General features: G+C 42.7%; 1 protein-coding gene across 1 annotated transcript; it reads left to right on the forward strand.

Annotated features, from left to right (window-relative positions):
• Positions 1-2754: 2754 nt before the first annotated feature.
• LOC130200723 (protein phosphatase 1H-like) lies at positions 2755-25398 on the forward strand. Its single transcript, XM_056425221.1, is given in 11 exon segments — positions 2755-3226; positions 8535-8724; positions 10984-11355; positions 15148-15260; positions 15606-15690; positions 16508-16626; positions 17912-17975; positions 19323-19430; positions 20606-20672; positions 20675-20756; positions 21684-25398. Coding segments are annotated over 11 exon segments (1584 nt in total). The 5' UTR covers positions 2755-2990; the 3' UTR covers positions 21832-25398.
• The last annotated feature ends 150 nt before the right edge of the window (positions 25399-25548 follow it).

Genomic DNA, 25548 nt, shown 5'->3' on the forward strand with positions numbered 1-25548 from the left:
CCCCACGAGCATTTATGTTGTGTTTCTGGCCACCTGGCAAAGTGCAATATTTACTCTTTTTTGTTGTTGTTGTTTTCAACCAACTTCTGAAGGAAGTTGAGGAAGTTATTAACTGTGTCTGTTTGCTGTTTATTTTTACGAGAAACAAAACAGCATCTGGTTTCTCACCAAAAAAATCGCACAAGAAGCCCCGTGAGAGGATAAGCCCACACATTTGGACATAATAGTCATTTGATCCATTGTTATGACAAAAAAAAGGCCGTGATAGGTGCTTTTAATCAATTAGCATCTTTAAAACACAGAAACATTTGATTTGTATTTTCATACTGTACATCCGCTCTCTCTTTTCCACTCTTGTAATTACAACTATTGTGTTTTTTTCCTGTAATGCTGAGTTAACAGGCCGCACCGAAGCGGGTCAAGCATTAACAGTTCAGTTCTCACACAGCGTCCTTTTACGTTTCTCGTGGTCATTCAGAAGAACTACTTGTACATCCCGGTGCAGCATATTCTGTTGAGGATGCGAGTCACAACAAAACAAGTGTAATGAATGTCTCATGAGCAGTGCATGCTTTGACACATGCTGGGAATGACACAGAGATGAAAGTACCCACGTGGAACTTCCAAGCACTCACTAATTAATTTCAGCTTGTTAGTCTTTACAGTAGCTAATGGCTGGTTACAACATTTGGGTTTACAGTAATAGAAAGAGGCAAAAGTCTGTGTTGCGTGTGTCGACAGTGACTCTGCAGTACCAACAGCTTCACTGATGTTTTACTGGCAGGGATTGCACTTCTTTGAAACGCGGTGTTGCACAATAACATTAAAGGAAGACTAAATGAAAGAGTTCAGGCAACGGGTCGAGTGAGCTGATAACCACCACGTTCAATTCCAGGCCAAACTAAACTGAGGGGATTCTTGGATTTCGTGGTCTTAAAAAACTGATTGTTATCTTTCCACGACGTAAATGTGAAACAAAGACCATATAAAAGTAATTATCCGGCTATGTCATAATTGCTGTTCCTATATGACCAAATAGGATACATAGAAGACAATAATCAAATGACACAGGTGTAAATTAAGCTGAACACTGGGCATTTACGTGTATGCATCTGGCCCTTTGAGCTTTCTCAAGGAAAGTGTTGCTGAAAAAGGAAATTGATAAGACCAAGACCTGGAGCAAAGATCCATGACAGAGCTATTGACGTAAGACCATGCTTTTATTTTTTATTATAGTTTTAACTATTTACTGGCTCTGTGGCACTCTGAGATTCTTGAATAAAGAGTGCCTTACAAATAAGATGCATTATTATTATTATTTTTTATTAAGACTCATTTATTGTTGTATTTATTGTTACGATTTCACAGAAGAGCACTACCTTATTGTTTGAAGCAGTTGCTAGATAAAGAAAAAGAAAGCCCGTTGCTACCTTGCAGTCATCATCAGGTACTCAGTACGTCAGACCTGTTCTCCCTGTGTGCAATGGCGCCATCTAATGGGACTCGGTGTGTTTTACAATACTTTTTTTCCATGGGTAATACTGAAGTTATAAATGTGAGCAATGTATCAATAATTAATCAAATGTGTTATTGATAGTTTACCATCAATGGTGCCATCTTGACCGTTGGTTATGAATTAATAAACTCTCAAGGAAAATGATATCGCTTGATGAGTAAAAAAGGTTAATGATTGATCCATTAATATATTGTTTGTGATGATCTGCTGCTCTTTTCAACCCGGACTTTGGAGGGGTCCTCCAATTAAAGAGCACGTTATGCTGGAGAATATGACAAATTAGAAAAACATACCAGCCTTCATATGTTGATTTGTCAAAATATGATAACACTGAAAACTACTACTACTATTATTATTATTATTATATTATTGTTATTATTATTATTATCATTATTAATATTATTAGGTTTTTTAACGAATTATTTCAAATGCAATACTAATTGAAATGTGTGCTCCTCTCAACCCCCTCGGATGCTTGATTATGTCTAAAGTATGTTCCTTTTAGTTGATTAAATACACGTCGCCATATTATGCGCATGCAGCTTGTATCTTAAATGATTAGTTTAAAAAATAGACTTAACTCTTTTTTCTTATCAACATTCAAATATCTCCTGACATGATGCAATAAGCGTGTTGTATCAAGTGTTATATTGTAATACGTGATGTTTAGTGTGAAGCCCGTGTGATGACGACAGGGCTGAATTACCTCTAACCGGCTGTCGGCCACTGTAAGCTGCTCATCCTGCACTGCAAAAAAATATCAGCCTTGCCTTTAGTTAGCAGAAGGTTTAAGTCTGGTTTTGTATGCATAGATCATATAATGCGTTATTATAATCTAAATAGAGCTTTCTTAATATGACTCGGGAATTAAAATTACCATAAAAGAAAAGATGTATCCCACACCACTGGCTTTTTTATATTTATATGTGTATGTCATTATTTTATATATTATAATATGATATTACTTTCTGCTTTAAAAAAATAAAAAAAGAATATATATATATATATATATGTGTATATATATATATATTCTTTTTTGCTTTTCTTTTTATATATATATATATATATATATATATATATATATTTACTAGTGGGCTTTGTCAAAAACATGGAATATTCTTCTTTTTTTGCAGTGTGCATCCATGGCTGCATCACATGACCCGTTAATCTTCTTCACTGTATTTCCGCGTTCACGACGGCCGAGCTGTTATCAATGACTCTCCATGGGTGTGCAGGGCTCCACCTAACGCATCATCCTCTCCTCCGGCTGCGGCTGTTGTCTCTGGATGAATGAAGCTTTAACCGTCTGAGGTCCTCCTCCTCCTCTTCCTCTTCCTCCTCCTCCTCCTCCGCCTCTTGTTCTCCATCGAGGCTGCCGTCGACCAGCGTGGCCGAGCTGGGGGGGAATCCGGGCAAAGGGAGCCGCGGCGCCGCGCACCGGCCGACGGACGCCCCGCCGCGACGCGCCACCAACATGCTCACCCGGGTCAAGTCCGCCGTGGCCGGGTTCATGGGTGGAATCATGGCCGGGGGCGGCTCCGGCGGAGGGGATCACGCCGGTTCCGACCTGCCGCTGAAATTCCCATATATGAGACCCGACTTCCTCGGCCTGTCTCCGGATGAGATCGAGTGCTCCGCGGACCACATGGCTCGGCCCATCCTCATCCTGAAGGAAACCAGGAGATTACCGTGGGCCACCGGATACGCAGAGTAAGTAACCTGACGCCTGCTGAACGAGTGTCACCATCACGGTGGCATCTGATAGAATAAAGCACCTGTCTAAAGGAGGAGGCCTCAGAGCTTGCCAGGTATCCGTCACAACAGTTGTGCGTCACCGTCTTCAGACGCACACATTCTCAGGGCAGATGAGAAGCGTCGCCTGGAAGCAGAGCTGCACCTGTGGTGACCCCGCGTCCATCTGCGCCATTGTTTTGAATGTGCACATAACATCCGAGCTTTGCATGCACTTTAAACGTGTGTGCTGTGAGTCGTGGGTAACAGCATTCATCCATCCTGAGAGCCCGAGCTGGTGTTCATGTGCAAAAGGATGATGCATCCACTTCTGTACCAGCAGCATCTGGGTATTAGTGTCTACATAGTGCTCTATTTACAGGCCAGCTGTACACTGTGTGTGTGATGGCTTGTTAATAGGCTCAGATAAACAGTCTCTTTCTCTCTATATATATACTAATGCACTTTAGTTGTGCAGCATATTCTTCTTGTCATTGCTGCCCCGTCAGCATCCAAATTCTGCAGTATTGTGCAAAACCACCAGTGTACTAGAAGTAATTGTGGGTAAAAATGTCACATTTCTCCTCATAATCTGATATGAAAGTGGTGGGTATCGTTCCATAAGAACATGCATTTGGCTCTTTGGTTTGTTATTGAGCGATGGTGAGTCACCATATCAGCGTGAGGGTGGTTCTTTAATGGCCAACTCCGCTATACGGATGAATTACAAGTTGACTCTCCTCGATCCTACATGTTTAATAGCTCCTTTGTTTCCTCCGTTGGCTTCATGATACGCGTTGTGAGTCGTTACACAGAATCTTGAGTGTTGACCGAGGGACGAATGAGAGGAATTGCTATAGTTATCACTTTGCTCCCGAATGAAAAATGTAAGTAGATAAAGATAAGAACAGGGTGCAACTTAAAGTTAATTGTTCCTACAGGCCTATCTGTGGATTTAGAACAGCTTTTCTTTGAAATGTTTCTTCTATTCAACAGTTTGTGTGCAGGCGTAAGGTTCTCTTTGGGACCGGTGTCCTTAATGAGTTCAGCTCCTGCCGACATTCATCTGTAATTAAGGCCTTCTGTGTTATCATTACAGCAGCCATCTTGGCTCTCAATATGTTGATAAGTGTAGAGAGAGAGAGAGAGAGATCATTAGTTGGTGTATACAGTTGCAGTGTATACAAATGCATTTTTTGTGTTCACTTTCCACCGTTATCACTGTGAAGTGCATATTTCTCCTCACAGTCCCATCACGACTTTATATTGAAGACAAACTCTTATGTTTTATCATTCCATTCACCTCTCCCATTGCACCGTTGTGTTTTCATATGTCTGATATTCAGGTGGGGGCAGCGTCGGAAATACAGGAGTACAAATAAATATAATGTTGCCCCTGATATCACTAGGAGAGGCAAACAATGCCCCCATAATTTTCTCTAATAATTATGATAATTTAATAGCGTTTTGTTTTAGTTCTTTGTTGTGTGTGTCCTGTCTGTATTGCCTATACTAGTTATAGGTACACACACAAAAATCAATAAATATAATTTTTTATTATTAAAAAAACAATAAATAAATAATAATTGTGAATAGTTTTTCAAAATAATAATAACAATAAATAGCCACAAATAAATAAGAATACAATTGAATATGATTGTCTGATTTATGTTTTCTGTTTGTTTTTTGTTTAAAAAAATCTAAGAAATACTTTGAATCTGTAGACCACTGCCTAATAGTCTTATTATTGCCATTTTTTTGACAATTGCTCATATACTGTCAGCATAAATAAGTATATTTATTATTTCTGAACAAAGGTTAAATGATATTTCACAAGTTTAAAAAAGTGCCCCCAATATATTTTTAATTGCCCCTGGATTTCAGTCAGTGGGGACAAATATTGCCCCTAAAAAATATGTAAATGTTCTACCCTGGGTGGTGGTGCAATCCTGACCAACTAAATGTAAATCTAGACTTTTTGAAAGACTGTTTCTTTCATTTTACTCGTAGCTCTTTCTCCGTTTTTGTTTCTTTGATGTTCCGAGTTAAACGGAGGCAAAACTATAGGAACCATTGTGCCTCGCCAAATAATGATCTCATCCTTGGGGCCGCTGTCTGGCCCAGAAACTGTAGCAGAGGGGCGAGAAACAAAGAAGGCATTAGATGTCTGACAATGGAGGGGAATTAAGCTTTGGGAGGAAAGCTAATTGTTACGACTGAAACTTGATTGACAGAGAATTCTTCTTTTAAAGATAAGTCTTCCTGCAAATGGTGAAATGAGGACAAATTAGATGCAAGGGCACTTCCAATCTCACACACAAAGGTCATCACATTAGTGCGCTTGTTGACAGCAGATTGGATGAAGCAGACAAAGGCTTCCCGGACTTGTCCATCATGAGCTCCAAAGCGGTCGATGCGTCAAAGTGTTTTATGGCCGTCATAACTCCAAATGTATTTTTCGAGGGTGCAGCGTAACTATATTAGGTTTGAGAGCAGAGCTGCGCAGTCACAGTGAAGACCGTGCAGCCCTCTGGACATGATGGATCACGACTTGGCGGGGAGCCACGGAAAGTAGGACTCAATTGCAGATTGCAGAAATGAGGAACTCAGATTCAAAAAGCAAACGTCTTTTACTGGGCAACATTTAGAGACGAACCGACACAGCCAAGAGGTCGACACAGACTAAATACACAGGGGAACTAGAACGGGCACTCGGTAGAGCGCATACCTTCACATATCACAAGATTGGGCATTGAATTATGAACATTTTGGCATTAGTTGCATGCCAATTGGACAAAAATGTATCGTGCTATGGTAAAAAAAAAAGATCTTGACCTTGACCTTTGACCCGATCGATCCCAAAATCTAATCAAATGGTCCCCGGATAATAACCAATCATCCCACCAAATTTCATGTGATTCAAGAACATTTTGACCTGTTCATGACCTTTGACCCGATCGATCCCAAAATCTAATCAACTGGTCCCCGGATAATAAACAATCATCCCACCAAATTTCATGCGATTCGGTTCAATACTTTTTGAGTTTTGCGAATAACACGCATACAAATAAATAAATAAATACACGGCGATCAAAACATAACCTTCCGGCATTTTCAATGCGAAGGTAATGAGGCACAGGTGGAAACAATGAGGGCGGGGTCTGCAATCACACAGGAGGGCGGCACACAAGGAGGGAGGAGTCTGAAACGAGAGACAAGGTGAGTGACAGACAACACAACAGAAACAGACAGTGAACACAGAACTACCCAGAGGGTCTGGGTGTAACATGATGCCCTTCAAACAGCGCATGTATATGGTGAATGACACTTTATAACCAAAGCACTTAGCATGCAGTTGAACTTCGAACACATTGAGCTTCGTGGGAGATGAGAGCAGTAAAACTTCATCTAACAGACCGCTTCTTTGCTGTTGCCGCCATATCCGCGAGGAAGAAATCAGATGTAGAGCGTTGTAATATTTCCTCTGTTCGTACAACCTCAGCATTAATGAAGTGACTGATTAGTGTTTCAGTGGAACATTTTGACAGTTTGAAAGTAGAGCAAATATATTTATTTCTGTGGAATTTGCTGTTTGATACCGTGATGAGACAATATGGCTGTACACATTTTAAAAAGGGCTCTCTGGTTATTGGATTTCTAAAGTCCACTAAAGCAAAATGGCTTCACTTGAACCAGATATTCCAAACACAAACACCCTTTATTGATTTGGTATCCTCTCATTTAACCACAGCCTCATCTGCAGTGGGAGTGGACAGCCAGACAAGACATTCAAAGACAATACTTCTCTCTCTCTTTTTATCCCTTTTGTCTCTCTCTCTCTCAAATAGAAAATTGGAACAGCAAAAAGCCCAATATAAAACATACAGTATAGGTGCGTAAAAGGTCACTTCTGCGACGCATCTCTGTGCTTGTTTTTGCCGCTTCTCCACGAACATGTCGCTATCTGTCTCTTTCCATCTGAGAAAGAAAGAACCACACGCCTCATAGCAGAAAACATCCAAAGTCCTTGTCTCTAAATAGGCACGTCAATTTCTCGACACACATTCACAACACCCTCGGGTGACGTCTGTCTGCCTCGTCAGCCTCACTGGAGCTGCTTCTACACTCTCTATTTGCTCGCCATGCATTGGTAGATACAGCTCACATCACTATTGGATCATTATTTGGCAGGCAAAGATAAGTAAGTGTAGGTGTTGTTCATTTTAATCCAAAATAAATTATGTTGATGTGTTGTTATTGTTGCAGGTAGAAACTTCATTATATTCTTTTAAATATATACCAATATACCTTGACTTTTACAGCCAGAACCGTGGATAAGTTGCGGACATCAAGTTTATTTCTCTGGGATTTGGAGGGTTTGGTAAAGGGGCGGAGTCTCATGGTTAAAGGAGGCCAGACATCCTTGTGTGTCAGCAGTGAACACAAAGTACAGCATCATTATTTGGAAATAAGGGATTAAAATATGAACAGATGCAGTATTTCTCTAGCAGATTGTACAGTATTGCAGTTTGTAGAAGGCTTTGAATCAGCATATTCTGTGTTTAGTATGAATGTAGCTTCATTTACCGGTTATATTCCAGATCCTTGCCTTAACCATGCTCACGTGTATTTTTTTCCGCGCTTTCTTTGCTGTTTGTGACGAACAAAGAAGCAAAGCAGCGCATACAATTTTCGTAGTATCACTTCTATTCAAACCTCGTCCTCAAACAGAACTGTGGGTTTTGCTCTTCTCTGGCGTCTACCTGGTTGAATAAGGGACACATAAAGAAGAATAAGGCAACACACACACAGCTTTAATATGTATAGTGACACACAAAACAAAGACTTCTAATCCTCCCAGAAGCGAGTGTCCAGATGCATCAGGACACTCCCGACAGAGGAGGAGACCACAAACAAGCTCTCCCGTTTGATCTTCTTCAGGAACATGAAACGCACACGGAAAGAGACCTCGGGCTGCGGCTCGGACTAATTGTTGTGTGCAGAGAGACATAATAACCATGAAAGACCACAGCACTGTTTCATCCAACGGCAACAAAAAAAGCATCTGATGTTCGGCTTTCACTCAACCTCTTGTTTCGGACCACAAATGTCCGACAATCGCAGCAAGTGGCGCATCTGTTGCTCGCAGCAAAATTGTTTCTAGGGTAAATAAATTTATCCCTAAACGGGATTTAAATATTAAGACCTCCGCATGTCCGACAAACCATCAAAGCCTGTGAAATATGAGTCATGCTGTTTATATCGGTTTATATTCCTTTGTTTCCAGGGTGATTAACGCAGGGAAGAGTGCACTGAACGAGGACCAGGCCTGCTGCGAGGTGGTCGTGGCGAGGAGGAGGCCGATGAGCTACTGCCCTCCGTCCACGTCCAGCAAGACCCCCACGGCCAAGAGACGCACCTCGCTGCCCAACGGGGAGGGCCTGGGGCTCCGCATGGAGCACGGCATGCTGGGAGAGGTAAGGAGACACCGATGCACAAAGGGTGTGGAGCGCACAGGACGCATTGGGAAAGCACTGGGAGACGTTTACGTGCCATTAGGGGACGTGTCCTTCCCGCTGTGTGGCACAACGTGTCTGTGTTCGTCTTCAACCTTCATTTCACCAGGTGAGTCCCATTGAGATTAAATATCTCTTTTTCGAGGGTGACCTGGCCAAGACATGAGAAACACATAGTTACACAGAACAAGACAAGGTAAAAGAAAATACAAGTTAAGAGACAGTTACATAACATAACTAGAATGGGCACTCGGTAGAGCGCATACCTTCGCATATCACAAGATTGGGCATTGAATTATGAACATTTTGGCATTAGTTGCATGCCAATTGGACAAAAATGTATCGTGCTATGGTAAAAAAAAAAGAGTTTGACCTTTCCATGACCTTGACCTTTGACCCGATTGATCCCAAAATCTAATCAAATGGTCCCCGGATAATAACCAATCATCCCACCAAATTTCATGCGATTCAAGAAAATGTTGACCTGTTCATGACCCTTGACCTTTGACCCGATCGATCCCAAAATCTAATCAACTGGTCCCCGGATAATAAACAATCATCCCACCAAATTTCATGCGATTCGGTTCAATTCTTTTTGAGTTCTGCGAAAGATTTTGACCTGTTCATGACCTTTGACCTTTGACCCGATCGATCCCAAAATCTCATCAACTGGTCCCCGGATAATAAACAATCATCCCACCAAATTTCATGCGATTCGGTTCAATACTTTTTGAGTTTTACAAATAAATAAATACACGGCGATCAAAACATAACCTTCCGGCATTTTCAATGCGAAGGTAATAAGTTAGGTTCATTTCAGAAACATTAAAGTTTTTGGGAACCTGCCTCCATTTTGTTCATTTTATATTTGAAAGCAGTATGTGGTATCAATTCTTTGAGTTTTAAATTATTCTGCAACATATTCCATAATGGAGTTCTTTTTCCCATTTCCATTCTGTCTTTTGGGACGGTGAGCATCAGGAAGTCCTGAGAACGTAAAGAAGTTCTGCAACTAACCCTCATTTCAATCATTGAATAATCTTCCAAGTTTGCATGTTGACTAATCGATTTGTCAATGAAATATTAGAAGATTTGGATTTCCTAAAATTCAAGGTGACATCTAAAACTCTTTTATATTCAATTTCAAGTCACATGTTCACATTAGGATGAACTGTAAGTACTTTGGTGATCTCTTAACCTTTCAACAAAGCGCCAAATAAACTCAAATCTACAGAAGAAAAAACAACAACACCTTATTAGACAGAGATTGCGCATTCAAGGTCAGGTAATAGCCAGCAGGTTGTGTGTGACGGCACAGACATGCTGAGGTGTGAGCGCTTGTGCTGTGTCGGCCCTCAGAGAGAAATGAAGGGATGCGGAGGTTCGACCTCTGCAGCTTCCAAACACTGTCAGACAGCATGAGTCACGACGTGTTCTCCTGGATGTGTCCTCCTGGAGATGACTCACGGACTACAAGTCACCCAGCGGCATTAGTCATTGAGCTTTTCTATTTGGTATTTTTCATATGTCAGTTTATTTATTTATTCAAATCACGTTTGTGTAGCCTGAGTATGGTGTGATGAGATTTGTGCATACGTGCGTCATTATATTTACAAAATATGTAGTAATCAAAGATTTGCTTCCATACTGATGTTGCTTCCTCTATCAGCACATCATTCATTTATTCATTGTCAAGGACTGCTAGTTTGTTTGAGCTTGTTGTTCAGCGTGGGGAACATTTTGCATTTTGGTTGTATTTTTTGCCTCACTTTTTACAGAGAATTACAGTGAGAACCCATTATTCTGATGGCTCTTGTCCCCTTTTTAATACATCACAAAGGGGCTCAACCAAGCCAAGTCGAAGTAAAATGCTGAATAGAAACGAGTCTGTGAGCATTTATGTGGCACACTGCATATGTAAAGCATTGTTTATTAATTGTTAATTGTTTAAATGTTGTTAAAAGCCGTTCTAACTGAAACCAAACCTGTGAATTTGAATTTTGAATCCTTATAGATTCGCTTTATGGAAACTGATTTGGTAATTAAAGTGTAGGTGGGATGCTGATTAATGGGTGTAAAGATATGCATCTTTGAGCTGGAATAATGATGATCCTTTTATCATTTATATCGTGTTTTGACTGATTATATTTAATTCAGCTGTTAGTTTTCTCTTTAACTTCATATATAATGAGAATACATATTTTGTAAATGTGTCTGCAGGACAATGAAGGACTGGTGTTCCACTACTGGGCCTTGTTCGACGGCCACGCTGGCTCAGGTGCGGCAGTTGTCGCCTCTCGCCTTCTGCAGCACCACATCGCCTGCCAGCTCCAGGCCGTCATCGAGATCCTACGCAATCTAGCCTCCTTGCCCCCGACAGTCCTGAGCGACGAGCCCGACAGCAACCCCTACCTCCAGGGGAACACGCCGGGCCCTCAGCGAACCCTCACCCGGGTCGCTTCCCTGCGTGGGTCCGCAGGTGCGCCGGCTTCCCCGTGCAACACCCTGCCTCAACCTCGCTTCTTTAACGAGAAGAAGATCCAACACGAGAGTCTGGTGATAGGAGCCATAGAGAACGCCTTTAAAGAGATGGTGAGAGTCTGTGATAGGAGCCTTAGAGAACGCCTTTAATCAGATGGTGAGAGTCTGGTGATAGGAGCCATAGAGAACGCCTTTAAAGAGATGGTGAGAGTCTGTGATAGGAGCCTTAGAGAACGCCTTTAAAGAGATGGTGAGAGTCTGTGATAGGAGCCATAGAGAACGCCTTTAAAGAGATGGTGAGAGTCTGTGATAGGAGCCTTAGAGAACGCCTTTAATCAGATGGTGAGAGTCTGGTGATAGGAGCCATAGAGAACGCCTTTAAAGAGATGGTGAGAGTCTGTGATAGGAGCCTTAGAGAACGCCTTTAAAGAGATGGTGAGAGTCTGTGATAGGAGCCATAGAGAACGCCTTTAAAGAGATGGTGAGAGTCTGTGATAGGAGCCATAGAGAACACCTTTAAAGAGATGGTGAGAGTCTGTGATAGGAGCCTTAGAGAACACCTTTAAAGAGATGGTGAGAGTCTGTGATATGAGCCTTAGAGAATGCCTTTAAAGGGATGGTGAGAGTCTGTGATAGGAGCCATAGAGAACACCTTTAAAGAGATGGTGAGAGTCTGTGATAGGAGCCTTAGAGAACTTTAAAGAGATGATGAGAGTCTGGTGATAGGAGCCTTAGAGAACTTTAAAGATATGGTGAGAGTCTGTGATAGGAGCCTTAGAGAACTTTAAAGAGATGGTGAGAGTCTGTGATAGGAGCCATAGAGAACGCCTTTAAATAGATGGTGAGAGTCTGGTGATAGGAGCCATAGAGAACGCATTTAAAGAGATGGTGAGAGTCTGTGATAGGAGCCTTAGAGAACTTTAAAGATATGGTGAGAGTCTGTGATAGGAGCCTTAGAGAACTTTAAAGAGATGGTGAGAGTCTGGTGATAGGAGCCTTAGAGAACGCCTTTAAAGAGATGGTGAGAGTCTGTGATAGGAGCCTGAGAGAACTTTAAAGAGATGGTGAGAGTCTGTGATAGGAGCCTTAGATAACTTTAAAGAGATGGTGAGAGTCTGTGATAGGAGCCTGAGAGAACTTTAAAGAGATGGTGAGAGTCTGGTGATAGGCGCCTTAGAGAACGCCTTTAAAGAGATGGTGAGAGTCTGTGATAGGAACCTTATAGAACTTTAAAGAGATGGTGAGAGTCTGTGATAGGAGCCTTAGAGAACGCCTTTAAAGAGATGGTGAGAGTCTGTGATAGGAGCCTTAGAGAACTTTAAAGAGATGGTGAGAGTCTGTGATAGGAGCCTTAGAGAACTTTAAAGAGATGGTGAGAGTCTGGTGATAGGAGCCTTAGAGAACGCCTTCAAAGAGATGGTGAGAGTCTGTGATAGGAGCCTGAGAACTTTAAAGAGATGGTGAGAGTCTTTGATAGGAGCCTTAGAGAACTTTAAAGAGATGGTGAGAGTCTGTGATAGGAGCCTTAGAGAACTTTAAAGAGATGGTGAGAGTCTGTGATAGGAGCCTTAGAGAACGCCTTCAAAGAGATGGTGAGAGTCTGTGATAGGAGCCTGAGAACTTTAAAGAGATGGTGAGAGTCTGGTGATAGGAGCCTTATAGAACTTTACAAAGATGGTGAGAGTCTGTGATAGGAGCCTGAGAGAACTTTAAAGAGATGGTGAGAGTCTGGTGATAGGAGCGTTATAGAACTTTAAAGAGATGGTGAGAGTCTGTGATAGGAACCTTAGAGAACTTTAAAGAGATGGTGAGAGTCTGGTGATAGGAGCCTTAGAGAACTTTACAAAGATGGTGAGAGTCTGTGATAGGAGCCTTAGAGAACTTTAAAGAGATGGTGAGAGTCTGTGATAGGAACCTTAGAGAACTTTAAAGAGATGGTGAGAGTCTGGTGATAGGAGCCTTAGAGAACTTTAAAGAGATGGTGAGAGTCTGGTGATAGGAGCCTTAGAGATCTTTAAAGAGATGGTGAGAGTCTGTGATAGGAACCTTAGAGAACTTTAAAGAGATGGTGAGAGTCTGTGATAGGAACCTTAGAGAACTTTAAAGAGATGGTGAGAGTCTGTGATAGGAGCCTTAGAGAACTTTAAAGAGATGGTGAGAGTCTGGTGATAGGAGCCTTAGAGAACTTTAAAGAGATGGTGAGAGTCTGTGATAGGAGCCTTTGAGAACTTTAAAGAGATGGTGAGAGTCTGGTGATAGGAGCCTTAGAGAACTTTAAAGAGATGGTGAGAGTCTGTGATAGGAGCCTTAGAGAACTTTAAAGAGATGGTGAGAGTCTGTGATAGGAACCTTAGAGAACTTTAAAGAGATGGTGAGATGGGAAGTCACTCTGTGCTTCAGAGTCTTATATGGCTTATAGTGCACGGTGAGATTGCAGAAAAGTGTTCAGTATTTTATTACAGTATCGGGTGGCTGAACCTCTCATTTACAGACCTGCCTGTCATCATCCTCTCATTAGCAGAAGTTTTAGAACCTACACTATTTTCCGCACACTTTGAAAAGATCTACCTTGAAGATGCCACGTCACCATACCTCCTGATATTTATTTTAAATTAAATATAGTTTATGGATGGGAAATAAATGGAATATTCTCCCCGCATTTTCCTTTTTTTCTTCTTCTTATTTGAAGGGAAATATTAACATTAATACATGTCCTGTCAGTCTAGATATGTTTTACAGTAGCAACAGATACATTGTGTTTATGCAGTACACATTTGCATGAACACGAAGCAGATATGAAATGTAGCTACTAAATGAGCCAACACATGCAAATCGGTGCAGATAAACAAAAGCTGGTATCAGTTACTGAATTAGACATATGCGCCACACTCACACTCTTATTAGTATACATAATCCGACCTGAGTTTTCCCTCCGCAGCATTTAGCGTCTCTAATTACAGTTTATTTAAACATCTGGCCTCTGAGAGCTTATTATGAAATGATGGCTGCCGGCTAAACGCCACACCGATACGCACTGCGCATTTCTGTATAGTTCAAGGGCGGCATCTGATTAAATATGTCATTTGCTTTTTTCCCACGATTTTGTTCCTAATTACTGAAGAATCAGCTACACGCCAATCAACCCTTTTGTTTTTTCTCATCCAAAAGAGAAGAGATTCTTTTACAGCGTTCAGTCGAGTGTTTCTTTGTTATTTTCCTTCACTGTGTCTTTTAAATTGCTCTGTGGCAACACAAATCCAGAGAAGCCAAGGTCTATGCAGTATGACCACTAGATGGCAATGGAAAACAGTTCAAGTTGGACCCTGCAGGTACCCAGATTAACCCACCACCACCCCACCTTGTCTGCGAGAGGAAGAACAGAAGCTCTCCTCCGTTTGATTTGATATCATGTCTGCAGGGTTTCTGCAAGATTGGAATGCAAAAAAAAAATAATAATCACAAATAAACTCAACCGTAACCAAGCGTGATGAAATGTAGGGCGGTGGGCATGTATGATGAGTATGAAGCCTCTTGTACCGTGTCATGTTCAAGAAATACACAAACCCTCTCCCATATCACCGTCTACATTATTCATGCCACTTCTTGTTTAATGACAGGCAGTCAGCAAGAGGTTCGGGTTTAAGCGATCAATAGTCTGCAGCGATCATATTTTCTTGCTCAGCGTCTGTTCCTGGTTGTTTACCTCATGCAGTCGTATTTATGAACGTGTATTAAACAGACAAAGGCAGAGACGATGTATTGAAACCTTCCCTCTGCCTTCGTGGGCTGCACACAGTGTGGATGTCTTGACTTTGACTGTGATGTGAGAGATTGTTAAAGCATTTTTTTTTTTACAGTGAATCTTCATTAAAGCTTGACAACCGTCTCTCTCGCTTTCCACAGGATGCCCAAATCGAGAGGGAGAAGCAAGTCTTTAACATCACGGGAGGATGTACGGCTCTCACTGTGGTTTACCTGCTCGGAAAACTATACATTGGGAATGCAGGCGACAGCAGGTGTGTATGCTCACCTTTTGTCCAATAAAATGAAAGAACCTGTGAGGGGGGGCCAAAAAACACGTGATGACATCACCTATTTCTGGACTTCTATCTTGGCCTTCCATGCTATAAGAGCTTCTCCATGTGTCCTCTGTCCTTCCCTTCTTCACAGCTCACCTTCTTGTCATCTGTCCTCCACAGCGCACATGCTACAGCTTCCATGCTCATTTCCACATCCCAAAATGTGTCCGTTTTCAAAAGTGAATCTCTCGCCACATTCCCATGAGCCAGTTCGTTAAAAAAAATTCTGTTCCATGCGAGGTTGCCTGTGCATGACCTCTCCAACGCTGTCCGCGTCTGCAGGGCTATCATCGTGAGGAACAACGAGATCGTTCCCATGTCGACAGAGTTCACGCCGGAATCAGAGCGACAGCGACTCCAATTCCTGGTAAGAAAACGGCGTGCCATGAAGAGCCTTTGTGTGTCTGCTGTACGACGCTTCAGTGTGAAGCTTGACAAATATATACAAAAAGCCAATGGGATTTTTCCATTGAATTCTGGATTATTGCAGTTTACGTTTACGATACTCATAAATGTATGATACTCTTGATTTTCGGGAGATAATCCTCACAAATAAACTCCACTGATGTCGATTTTGAAGTTTGACGTAACGTCGGACTACAAACCAACCACACCACGGTCACATGACTTTACCGCCACTACTAAGCTTCCAAGTTGTCATTTACTTTGCCCAACCACAACCTCTGTAGTTCCATTTAGCCGCTTGTAAGCAGATATGCAGAATACATATCTATTATGTATTTTAGTGAAGGAATGCTGCCTCCTCTACGGGCTTGCGGCGCTCTATTGTCGTCACACTGTGTGTTCACACAATGAGCGACACAATCGGCCCGGCAGCTGAAGTTCATCCGTTTCCGAGAGAGCCGCGCAACGGGGGGAATATCGACCAATGCGAGCGCGGCGGTTGACCTTTTCATCGTCCGCGGTTCCTTTATTCGATTTCATGAATCAAACTCAATGAGGGTGTTTGGAGAAACTCTCTCGTTGGTTGGAAGAAAAGGAAAGCTCACGACACACGTTACACACAAAACGCGTTACTGCTGCCAAGAAGTGACATGGCGGTGGCCCGGTCAAGTACACAACGAGCAATAGCAGCAAGTCTGTGTGGTCATGAAGTCGTTTAAAGATGAGTGTCGTCGTTTGATCTGCTTGACTGACTTGAAGACCGCCGTTGTGTCCTCCAGGGTTTCATGCAGCCCCACCTGTTGGGAAAAGAGTTCACGCACCTGGAATTTCCCCGGAGAATCCAGAGGAAGGAGGTGGGCAAGAGGATGCTCTACAGAGATTTCACCATGAATGGATGGTAAGTCTTCTGATTCATCATGCGCCTTACACGCGGTGACTCACTGAGCGGACGCAGCAGACCCGTGCGTCCTCAACACGTGTGCTTCAGGACGAGCGACCTGCCTCACCGGGGGTTTCAAGGTGCCGCCTTCTGAATCTCAGCCTCTCTCTCACTCCCTCGCCCTCCTTTTCCCCCGGCTCACACCCTTCTATGCAGCCAGAGCTGAAGAGACCAGCAGAGAGCGAATGAGGGAGCAGCCTGACTGGATAGTTATGATAACCCTACAGCAGATATGGGTGGCCCTGCATGTGCAGTGTTCTGTGTGCTGGCGGGGCACCATGCTGTTTGACCGGGGCTTCAGTGGAAGCCGGTAACGAGATGTGCTTCTCTCTCTCTCTCTCGCTCTCTCTGGTGCATAGAGCCACATACAGCACTGTGGGTGATGTATATTTCACCATAACACCACCCCTCAGGAGCAGAAGTGTGCCAGCCACGATGTGCCACACTACTCCTATGTTTCCCTTCACACACAAGCCAGGAAATAGGGTTTTTTTGTTCATATATCGGACAGCCTTGGGTATTTGCACAGCCCGGATCTAAAAATATATTACTGTTGGCCACTGAAGGGGCTTAGCAGCCACTTCTTAGGTGCCCCTGAGCAAGGCAGCATTCGGGTTCCATAGAAAACAGAGAAAAAGCCGCAAACACCCCACTTGTGAGCAGCTGCTGAAGCCGTTGCTGTTCCCCGCTTAACTGATGACGGCGAGTCTAATCTCGCTAGTTTAAGGACATCAGCGTCAGCCGCGGGGTCCTTCAGAGCCCCATTGTATAAGTTTGTTTCCATATCGCCTGCCTCCGTTCGTGCACTTCTGAACTCGTTTTTTCGTGTTGTTTGTAGTCGAGGATCCCCCTCCCCCTCACTTTCTCTCGCTAAGTGTTTCAGCAGCGAAAAGAGGGACGAGGAATGAAAACCCACCGGGGTGGTGGCGGCTTGGTTTCCCCACATACAGGACATGTTCATTAACAAGATATTGATCAATAACGGTAATGAGATGCGTATTGTTTGGAGCTCATACTGGGGACTAAAAGCGCACATTTTGATTGAAAGAAATGTTGGTTGTACAGCATCCGTCCCAGTGTAGCTCGCTACGTCTGGGTGGATAATGATGCACCCCAGGGAGAGGCTGTTGCTCTTCTCACTCACTCCATGATGCACCTCATGAGTGTGAATGTGACCGACGGGAAGGAAGGAAAGATTCATTCTGGGTCTGGTTCTGCTTTTCTATTCTTTCCTCAAACACAGGGCATACAAGACCATTGTGGGTGAAGATCTCAAGTTCCCACTAATATATGGGGAAGGGAAAAAGGTAAGTGTGTGTGTGTGTGTGTGTGTGCACATCTACTCCAAGTTCTGTAAATCTACTCTAGAATTCAGAATTGTAGAGAAAGTCACTCACTCGAACATTGTCAATCTGACAAACACACACACTGCATGCCTCCCAGCCACCCAGAGAGTGGGCGAACACTCGGTCTCTGATGTGCGAGCACCACGCTGTGTGTGTGTACACCCTCACCAGAAGAGAACGAAGACAGTCCATCTGTTTCACTCCAGTAGCTCCATCTAACACGCACACACACCCACACACACAAATACACTCACACTCAGACATACACACACCACTCGGGAGATGACAGTCGTCTCTAAAAAGGGAAGTTAATCCCCACTGGGACTGCAGGGCGATGGGAAGGAGAGGAAGAGGACACAAAATGAAAGCAATCAAATAAATTGCACACAACGCTTCAAATTTCCAGTCACGGCGGTTTGTTTCGTTATCTCGATCAATCCGGTTTGATTCAAGAGACAAAACTGAAGGGACGCGGCATCCGACGACCACACAGTGTCGTCTGATGAACAGCAGGTGACGAAAACGAGTGGAATCTGATTGTTATCAGAAAAGAAATCCAGTTTCCGCTTCACATACCTCTGAAGTCACATGTTGTGATATTTGTTGTTTACATTTCATACAACCAAATGCAACGCTGTATTGCGACACTCCGTACCGCTCACATGTTGTAGTGAACTCTGACTGTAACAGTTTAGCTCCACGCCTTCCTTTTTGTAATCGTTGTTTTCATCCTGTCACACCATCTCGTCAATCCAACTCTCCTCACCTGCCTCTGATCACCTCGTTAGTCCCTCATTCCCTTCACCTGGTCCTCACGCCCTTCTCACCTGCAGCCCATCCCCTCATTAGTCCCTCACTATTTAGCTCCCTCACTTCCTCTTGTCCTCTGCCAGATTGTCTTGTGTTTTCGTACCAAGTTCTCCAGCGTTATTAGAGTATATTCCTGACCTGCCTGTTCTGACCCTGCCTGCCTGCCTGCCTGCCTGCCTGCCCTGACCTCTGATTCTCTGCCCTGCCCCTTTTTGGACTTGTTTGCTTCTTCGATTGATCTCCCGGTTTTGACCCAGCCTGTTTCCAACCAAAGACAGTATTCTTTGTGACTCCTGTCTGAGTCGTGCTTTTGGGTCCACTCTAATAGCGCCGTGACAGACTGGGAGCCAACAGGGTGGAACAAATGCGGTCTGTCAGTTAATACGGGAACGTCAGATTTATTCATGGTTAACAGCGGCTTTTATGTCAGAAATGCTTTGTAAAAGAAATATGTAAAAGGTGTGAGGAAGGTTAACTTAACCAGACTGTGTTTTACAGGCACGAGTGTTGGCCACCATCGGTGTGACCCGAGGGCTCGGTGACCATGACCTCAAAGTGCATGACTCCAACATCTACATCAAACCGTTCCTTTCCTGTTGCCCTGAGGTGAGAGAGAAGGATTACCCTGGATTAATAGAGTAAATTAATACAAAATGAAATGCAGACCCTGGAGTGAAGTCACTGAACACTGCGCGAGCCTCAACCCTTTAGTCGGTTCAACAGACACTTAATTGAACTATGACGCAATGCGACGTTGTAGAGGATAAATCTGAGGGCAAACAAAGCAATAATCTGCCTCATAATTCATTAAACACGGAGACGTGATTCACTCCTCTAGGTAACAGTGTCAGGGGGAAAGTATTTTCCTACGGTTAGGTTTTTTTATACGGCTACCAACCTGATATTAGGCCATTATCTATATAATTCATACATGGAGACGTCCGCTGACTCGGCCACCGTCATACAGCCCCCTTTTTTTCCTTTGACACCTCCGTATGTGCATGCGTGTCACCCGACACAGTCCTGCCAACGGTGTCCCACCATGCCAATGATCTACAGGTGGTTGTAACCAGAATATGTGCCAACAAAGGCGGCGATAAGAAGAACGCCATCTGACCGCCAACAGTTATAGATTATAGCAGCAGGTTGAAAGTACTCCAAAAAAGTCGTGCTGGGCATTCCAAACGTGAAGAATTGTGAACATCTGTCTCATAATCCCATTTACCCGATGCCGCTGGTACAGTTACAATCAGCCAACCCACCTCTTAATGACCTGAACCAGATGTTGCAGATGTTTCTTTCGACCATTCATCCCAGTTTTTGCCCGACCCATCCCTCACGTCTCGTGACGTACGCCCAGAATGAGACGATAAGTCTAACACGTGTCTCCGTGGGGGAACTGGAGCTCACCTGCCTGACTGTCTGGCGCTGGTTTCAAAGCTCCTTCATCTCTTGATGTATTGCAGTTTTTCCTTATAGAGTTTTACATTTCCCCTCCCAGAGCTCCCTGCTTGATCTTTCATTCAATGATACCCAGGTTCATGCTCGGTTCACGTGGGAGACTCGGCTCTCTGCACTCTGCGTCTCCTTCGTCCTCTTTCAGCCCTCAGCAGAGTCTTTCAAGTAGCTTCCTGAGTTGCGCTCGGAGAATGAGAACTGCCCTGAAACTTGAGCTCCTTTCGCTGACTGTATTTGATCTTGCGAGCCACTTAAAGGAATCGTTGCTATGATATTGTTTAATGAATAATTATTTGACGAATTCTGCATGTTTTGGCACGCAGGTGAAAGTATACAACCTGATTCAGTATGAGCACAAGGCCGATGATGTTCTGGTCATGGGAACCGACGGCTCTGGGATGTCCTCTCCAACCAGGAAGTGGCCGAAGCCGTCACCACATTCCTGGCCAACTGTGACCCTGATGACCTACACAGGTCTGCTGTTTCCTTTTTCTTTTTTTTCTAACTTCTTTATTTGTCTGTCTGTCTTTTTTTGTCCATATTTAGCAATGCAGAGAAAACTAGAACTAAACCCAAAGGCAGAAAATATTTCTATGATTAATTAAAGTAAAAAAAAGTCCAAAAGGAGGAAGTAAATCCACAAAGCTCCCCCCTCAGCCTTAGGGCCATCCCGCTGTCAAATCGTTGAGTTTTTGAGTCTCCGGCAGACATTTTGATCCCCTAATGAACCCTTTCCGTAAGTCAGCATTAGATGCAGACTTTGCTCAAGGGAGTTACCCACAATGCATAGCCATGTGGCAAAAGACACGCACCAATGGAAGCATGGATACGTTGAAAGAAGGTAAACAAAGAGGATGGCACATGTGCATTCAGTCTGAAATATTACATCTACACAACAACATTACGGATTAAAGATAAAAACACATGAAATCAGAAATATTCAATTTTTGTCATTAAAGATGTTTTGACAAAAACAAGTAAACAGATTATTTAAAATGATCTCTCATCTTGTGGGGAAAGAGCCTGTAAGACGTTCAAATCAGAGTGAAAACTCTCAAATTAATACCCACAATTGTACACAATATGTTTTGACGTTATGATAACATCATATGTTGCAGGTAACGTTACAGTGGTGACGCTGGGCGCTTCCTCACACTCCACACGCCATGTATCACATTGTGTCACCTCCATCGTTGAAGGCGCAGAGATATACTTTTCACGTGTTTTAATTATAATACAAAATCAGAGGAGGTCCGATAACTGTAGTGTAAAGATAGTTCTTTGAGGCCAAATGGAGATTAATCCAGCTGGGAGAGTATCATGACAAACTAGTGACTGGAGATGACTTTACCCCACATGCCGAGGATTACAGGCGTCATGGTTGTTCCCTCTGTGGTCCAGGTATACCATGGCGGCACAAGACCTGGTGATGCGAGCGCGCGGCGCGCTGAGAGACCGAGGCTGGAGGATCACCAATGAGCGCCTGGGCTCCGGGGATGACATCTCCGCCTTCATCATACCCCTGATGTACGGCAACCGTCAGCCCTGAGGAGCCCGACTGAGATGACCAACAGGCCTGATGTGGAATGAGAATCCCCGTTCGGTTTTCCTCATGTGCTATTTGCACATTTTCCTCCTTAGACTAACGATGTCCTAATGTTTGGATGTTTAGACTTGTTGGTGTTTCATGTCTCGACAGGAGTTCAGACAGGAGTTGGTCAACCAACAAATGTTGCTGCCACAGCTAAAGTCGGATAAGCATAAAATATTGACACTTGGTCATTTGATTTTAATCAAAATTATCTTGACAATAGCGATTGACCCTGAACTCCTGCAGGGACGTGAAAGCCCTAATAGATGAATGTACTTCCAAAATGAGGAAAAGACCTCTTGACTTTCTGTCCTACTTAATTCTCTTGCAGTGCTTCACATATCCCCTCTTCCTGCCACTCTTTAAGTCCTCCCCTCTTCTCCCGTACTGTACACTCAACTTGTTTGTGAAAAGACAAACCTCCTTCTTCTCGTGACCGTGGACCGAGCTGACGGGTCAGCTGCGTACTCTGTTTGGCCATAGCGTGGCTTTGAAGGACTCGCTTGCTGAAGAACTGCTTCCAGATTGTTTTTTAGATCACGGACTGATTGCAGCGACGAGATTTTGGTTCGACCCAATCTGAGCACAATTCATTTGTATTTCTTCGTGGCTTTCAGCTAGTGTGAGCCCAGGAAGCCAGACTTATTTGATCACGTGGCGGGTTGTGGGGTGGGGTGCATGGTGAACATCCATGTTTCTAAGAATGTGGACGCAGAAGAAAAAGACACGAGGACCTGATGTTGACCACCTCCACAGTGGTGAGGCAAATCAGGGTGAGCGCTCTGTATGAATGACACAAGTGTAATTAGAAAATTGGCATCATGTAACATCTGCACAGAAAAAGATGTTCACTATTACAAGTCATTTCATCTGATATGAAGTCTTAAAAATGTTTCTTTTTAAAATGAATCTGTTGGTCTTAGCTGCATTAAGTTGGTGAATAGCAGTCATGGTTATGGTGTTTTTATTATGATCAGAAAATATTCATGAAACTTCTCTATGTCATCATGTAGGGTAAAAGTCTGGCTTTAGTTCTGAGTTAGATGAGAAGTTTGATACCACTTAGGAGACCGTGAGCTTATTTTATCTAAAGTTTGGAAACAGCGGGAGCTAGCTTACTTCCGTCCAAAGTTAAAACAAAAGTTATCTAAAAGTTAACACATTACACCACATATTTTGTCTGAATTAAACAAAAAACTATTTCATGTTTGCCTGTGAGTTTCACAAGTGCTGCTAGGATCGTTAGTTTCACATCTCGCTCAGCTAACGGTCTCCTGGTTGTCGCATCGTATTTAACGCAATTTTCTCACTAACTCTCGGCAAGAAAACCAATTAGTTTTCCCAAAATGTGAAACTAAAACCTTTTAAATCAGTATTGTATTATTACTTTAGTTTAATAAAAAAGTGGCCAACCTCACAAGACGAATCATTAGATGAGATGACTCGCACTTTAGACTAGCCCACATCATGAACCATGCAGCCACGATGTATGGAATTATGAAGGGACAAATATTCCCTGCAGCAGGGAGGATTCAATTAAATTAATAATGATCACGAAATACAATCAAAGTCAACCTGGACAAAAGTTTGACGGAGGAAAAGAACGGAAACCTTTTGTTCGCTTTAACATGGTTTGCATGTTTCATACGCTTTACATGCTCGATCCCGTCAGGTCTGGCGGTAACAATGTTCTGAGTTTGGATGTAGTGATGTTGTCAGTGCATGCAGTGACATATTAGGCTGGGAATATGAGCGACGGTGCAATGGTTTACACTGCTGATTAATTTTTTTATGGACTGAATTTGTATTTCTGTAATGTATCAAAGCGTTTGTGATAATGTTATTTGTTTGTCGATGTGCATAGACCATGCATATGATTTTAAGAGTTATTTGCATCCCAGACATTTAGCGTATGAGCTGAGGGTATGATTTGTTGCGAGAGACAGGAATGAAATGAAACTAAAATGCTCATGGCCAGACACAGAACTTCATTTTTTATTTAGCACTTTTTTCGAGCCATGTCGGTGGACACGAAGAGTTCCGCTTGTCTAAAAACAGAGTCGCAGCCTCAGAAACTTTATGTGTGTGTGTATATTTTCTCTCTTCTCTCCATCATTATTCTGCATTCATACAGGCTACACTGCTCAGCCAGTCACACTGGGTTGAGATGCAGCGCAGGCAGTCTGGTGGAAGGAGACTTCAGGTTTATTAAGTCATCATTTTTTAAAAGTTTGATTCCAGTATGTTAAAGAAATTACAGCATCCAAATAATAACTTCTAAAAGTGTTTTGATTGACAGAAATAAACAGTGAGAGTTTAAATTGTATGATGTGTTGGACAGATTTTCATTTTGGCAATTTGTCTCCTTATTTCATAAAATCGACAGAATCCAAAGATCATTTGGAAGTCGTGCACTGCCACTACCTTGTATAAGGAATAATTTGACATTTTGGTGAAATGCGTTTGCCAAAAAATCGCACTCTTGTTTTACATCACATGATATGTGCCCATGTGTAGCATGGCCTATGATCTTAGCTTTGACTCTATTGCCGTTGACAATTACCAACATTCTTCCCAGCAGCAGTCTTTACATTTGTCTAAAATCCATATGGTACATTTTTCCTCCTGTACATTCCACAAAAGAAATATTTAAATTTAAAATGCCCTATTGTAATATATCATTATTTGTTGTTGCCTCTGTAATTCCATTATATAAGTTATTTGAAAGATACCAAATTTTTTATTGTCTTTCTGTTTTATTTTTTGTTGAGTCAAATCTGTCCCGCCGCCACCTAAGCGTCGTCTTGGCATGCCTCCCAGTTGTGGTAATATTTCGAACCGCAAACATGTTGAGACAATGTCAAAATGGGGCATCAGAAAATGTGTTGAATGTTCATCCTCATAGGGTGAGGGTTAGGGTCATTAAGCCTTGTTCTCTTAGAATCTAGATGAATGTCAAAAAAATTAATATAGGATTGTATTCGTTTCATCCCACTGTGCCACCCAACTGCTGCACATCAACTCAGGTTTAATTATCATGTGTGGTTAAAGTGGACCAGCTGTTAAGAGTGATTTTCTAAACATTGGGGAGTCCTCCAGGGCGGTGTATTGGTGCCACTACATTTGTAAATACAAGAGGAGGCTCTTGAAAGTTTACTTTGTCCCTTCAGCTTGACTGTTGGTGTCCCTTTTTGAAGTTGCTGTATTGTGAAAGTAGTCACTGCTGTTGTGTTTTTTTTCTACCTTTTAGACGATAAAGTTTGTAATGGGAAAAGGAAAAGAGCCAGGTTTTTTTTTCTGTAGCAAAGAGAAAGTTTGAAGCCCAGTGGGGAACCATTTTTAAGTGACCATTGTGCTAAGCCTCGACCTCCCCGTATATGAATGTGAAATGTACATTTTGTAAAACAAGAAGATAACTTATGAAGTCAAAAGAGATATTTGTAATGTTTCCTTGTGCAAAAAACAAACAATGTTTACCTTCAGTGTTTCTTGTCCAGAGATGAAAAAAAAGAAAAAGAAAATAAATGTTACATATAAATGTAAAAGAAGAATGTAGTTTGTGTCATTAAAAAAGAGAGAAACGGGAATAATTGAATGGCGAGTAAACTCAATATGGAAACACTCATCTCCGCTTGCAGTCCAAATCAGTTTACCAGACCAAATCAATCTGAAGGA

This window comes from Pseudoliparis swirei, chromosome 10 (genome assembly GCF_029220125.1).
Source record: "Pseudoliparis swirei isolate HS2019 ecotype Mariana Trench chromosome 10, NWPU_hadal_v1, whole genome shotgun sequence".
Classification (NCBI taxonomy): domain Eukaryota; kingdom Metazoa; phylum Chordata; class Actinopteri; order Perciformes; family Liparidae; genus Pseudoliparis; species Pseudoliparis swirei.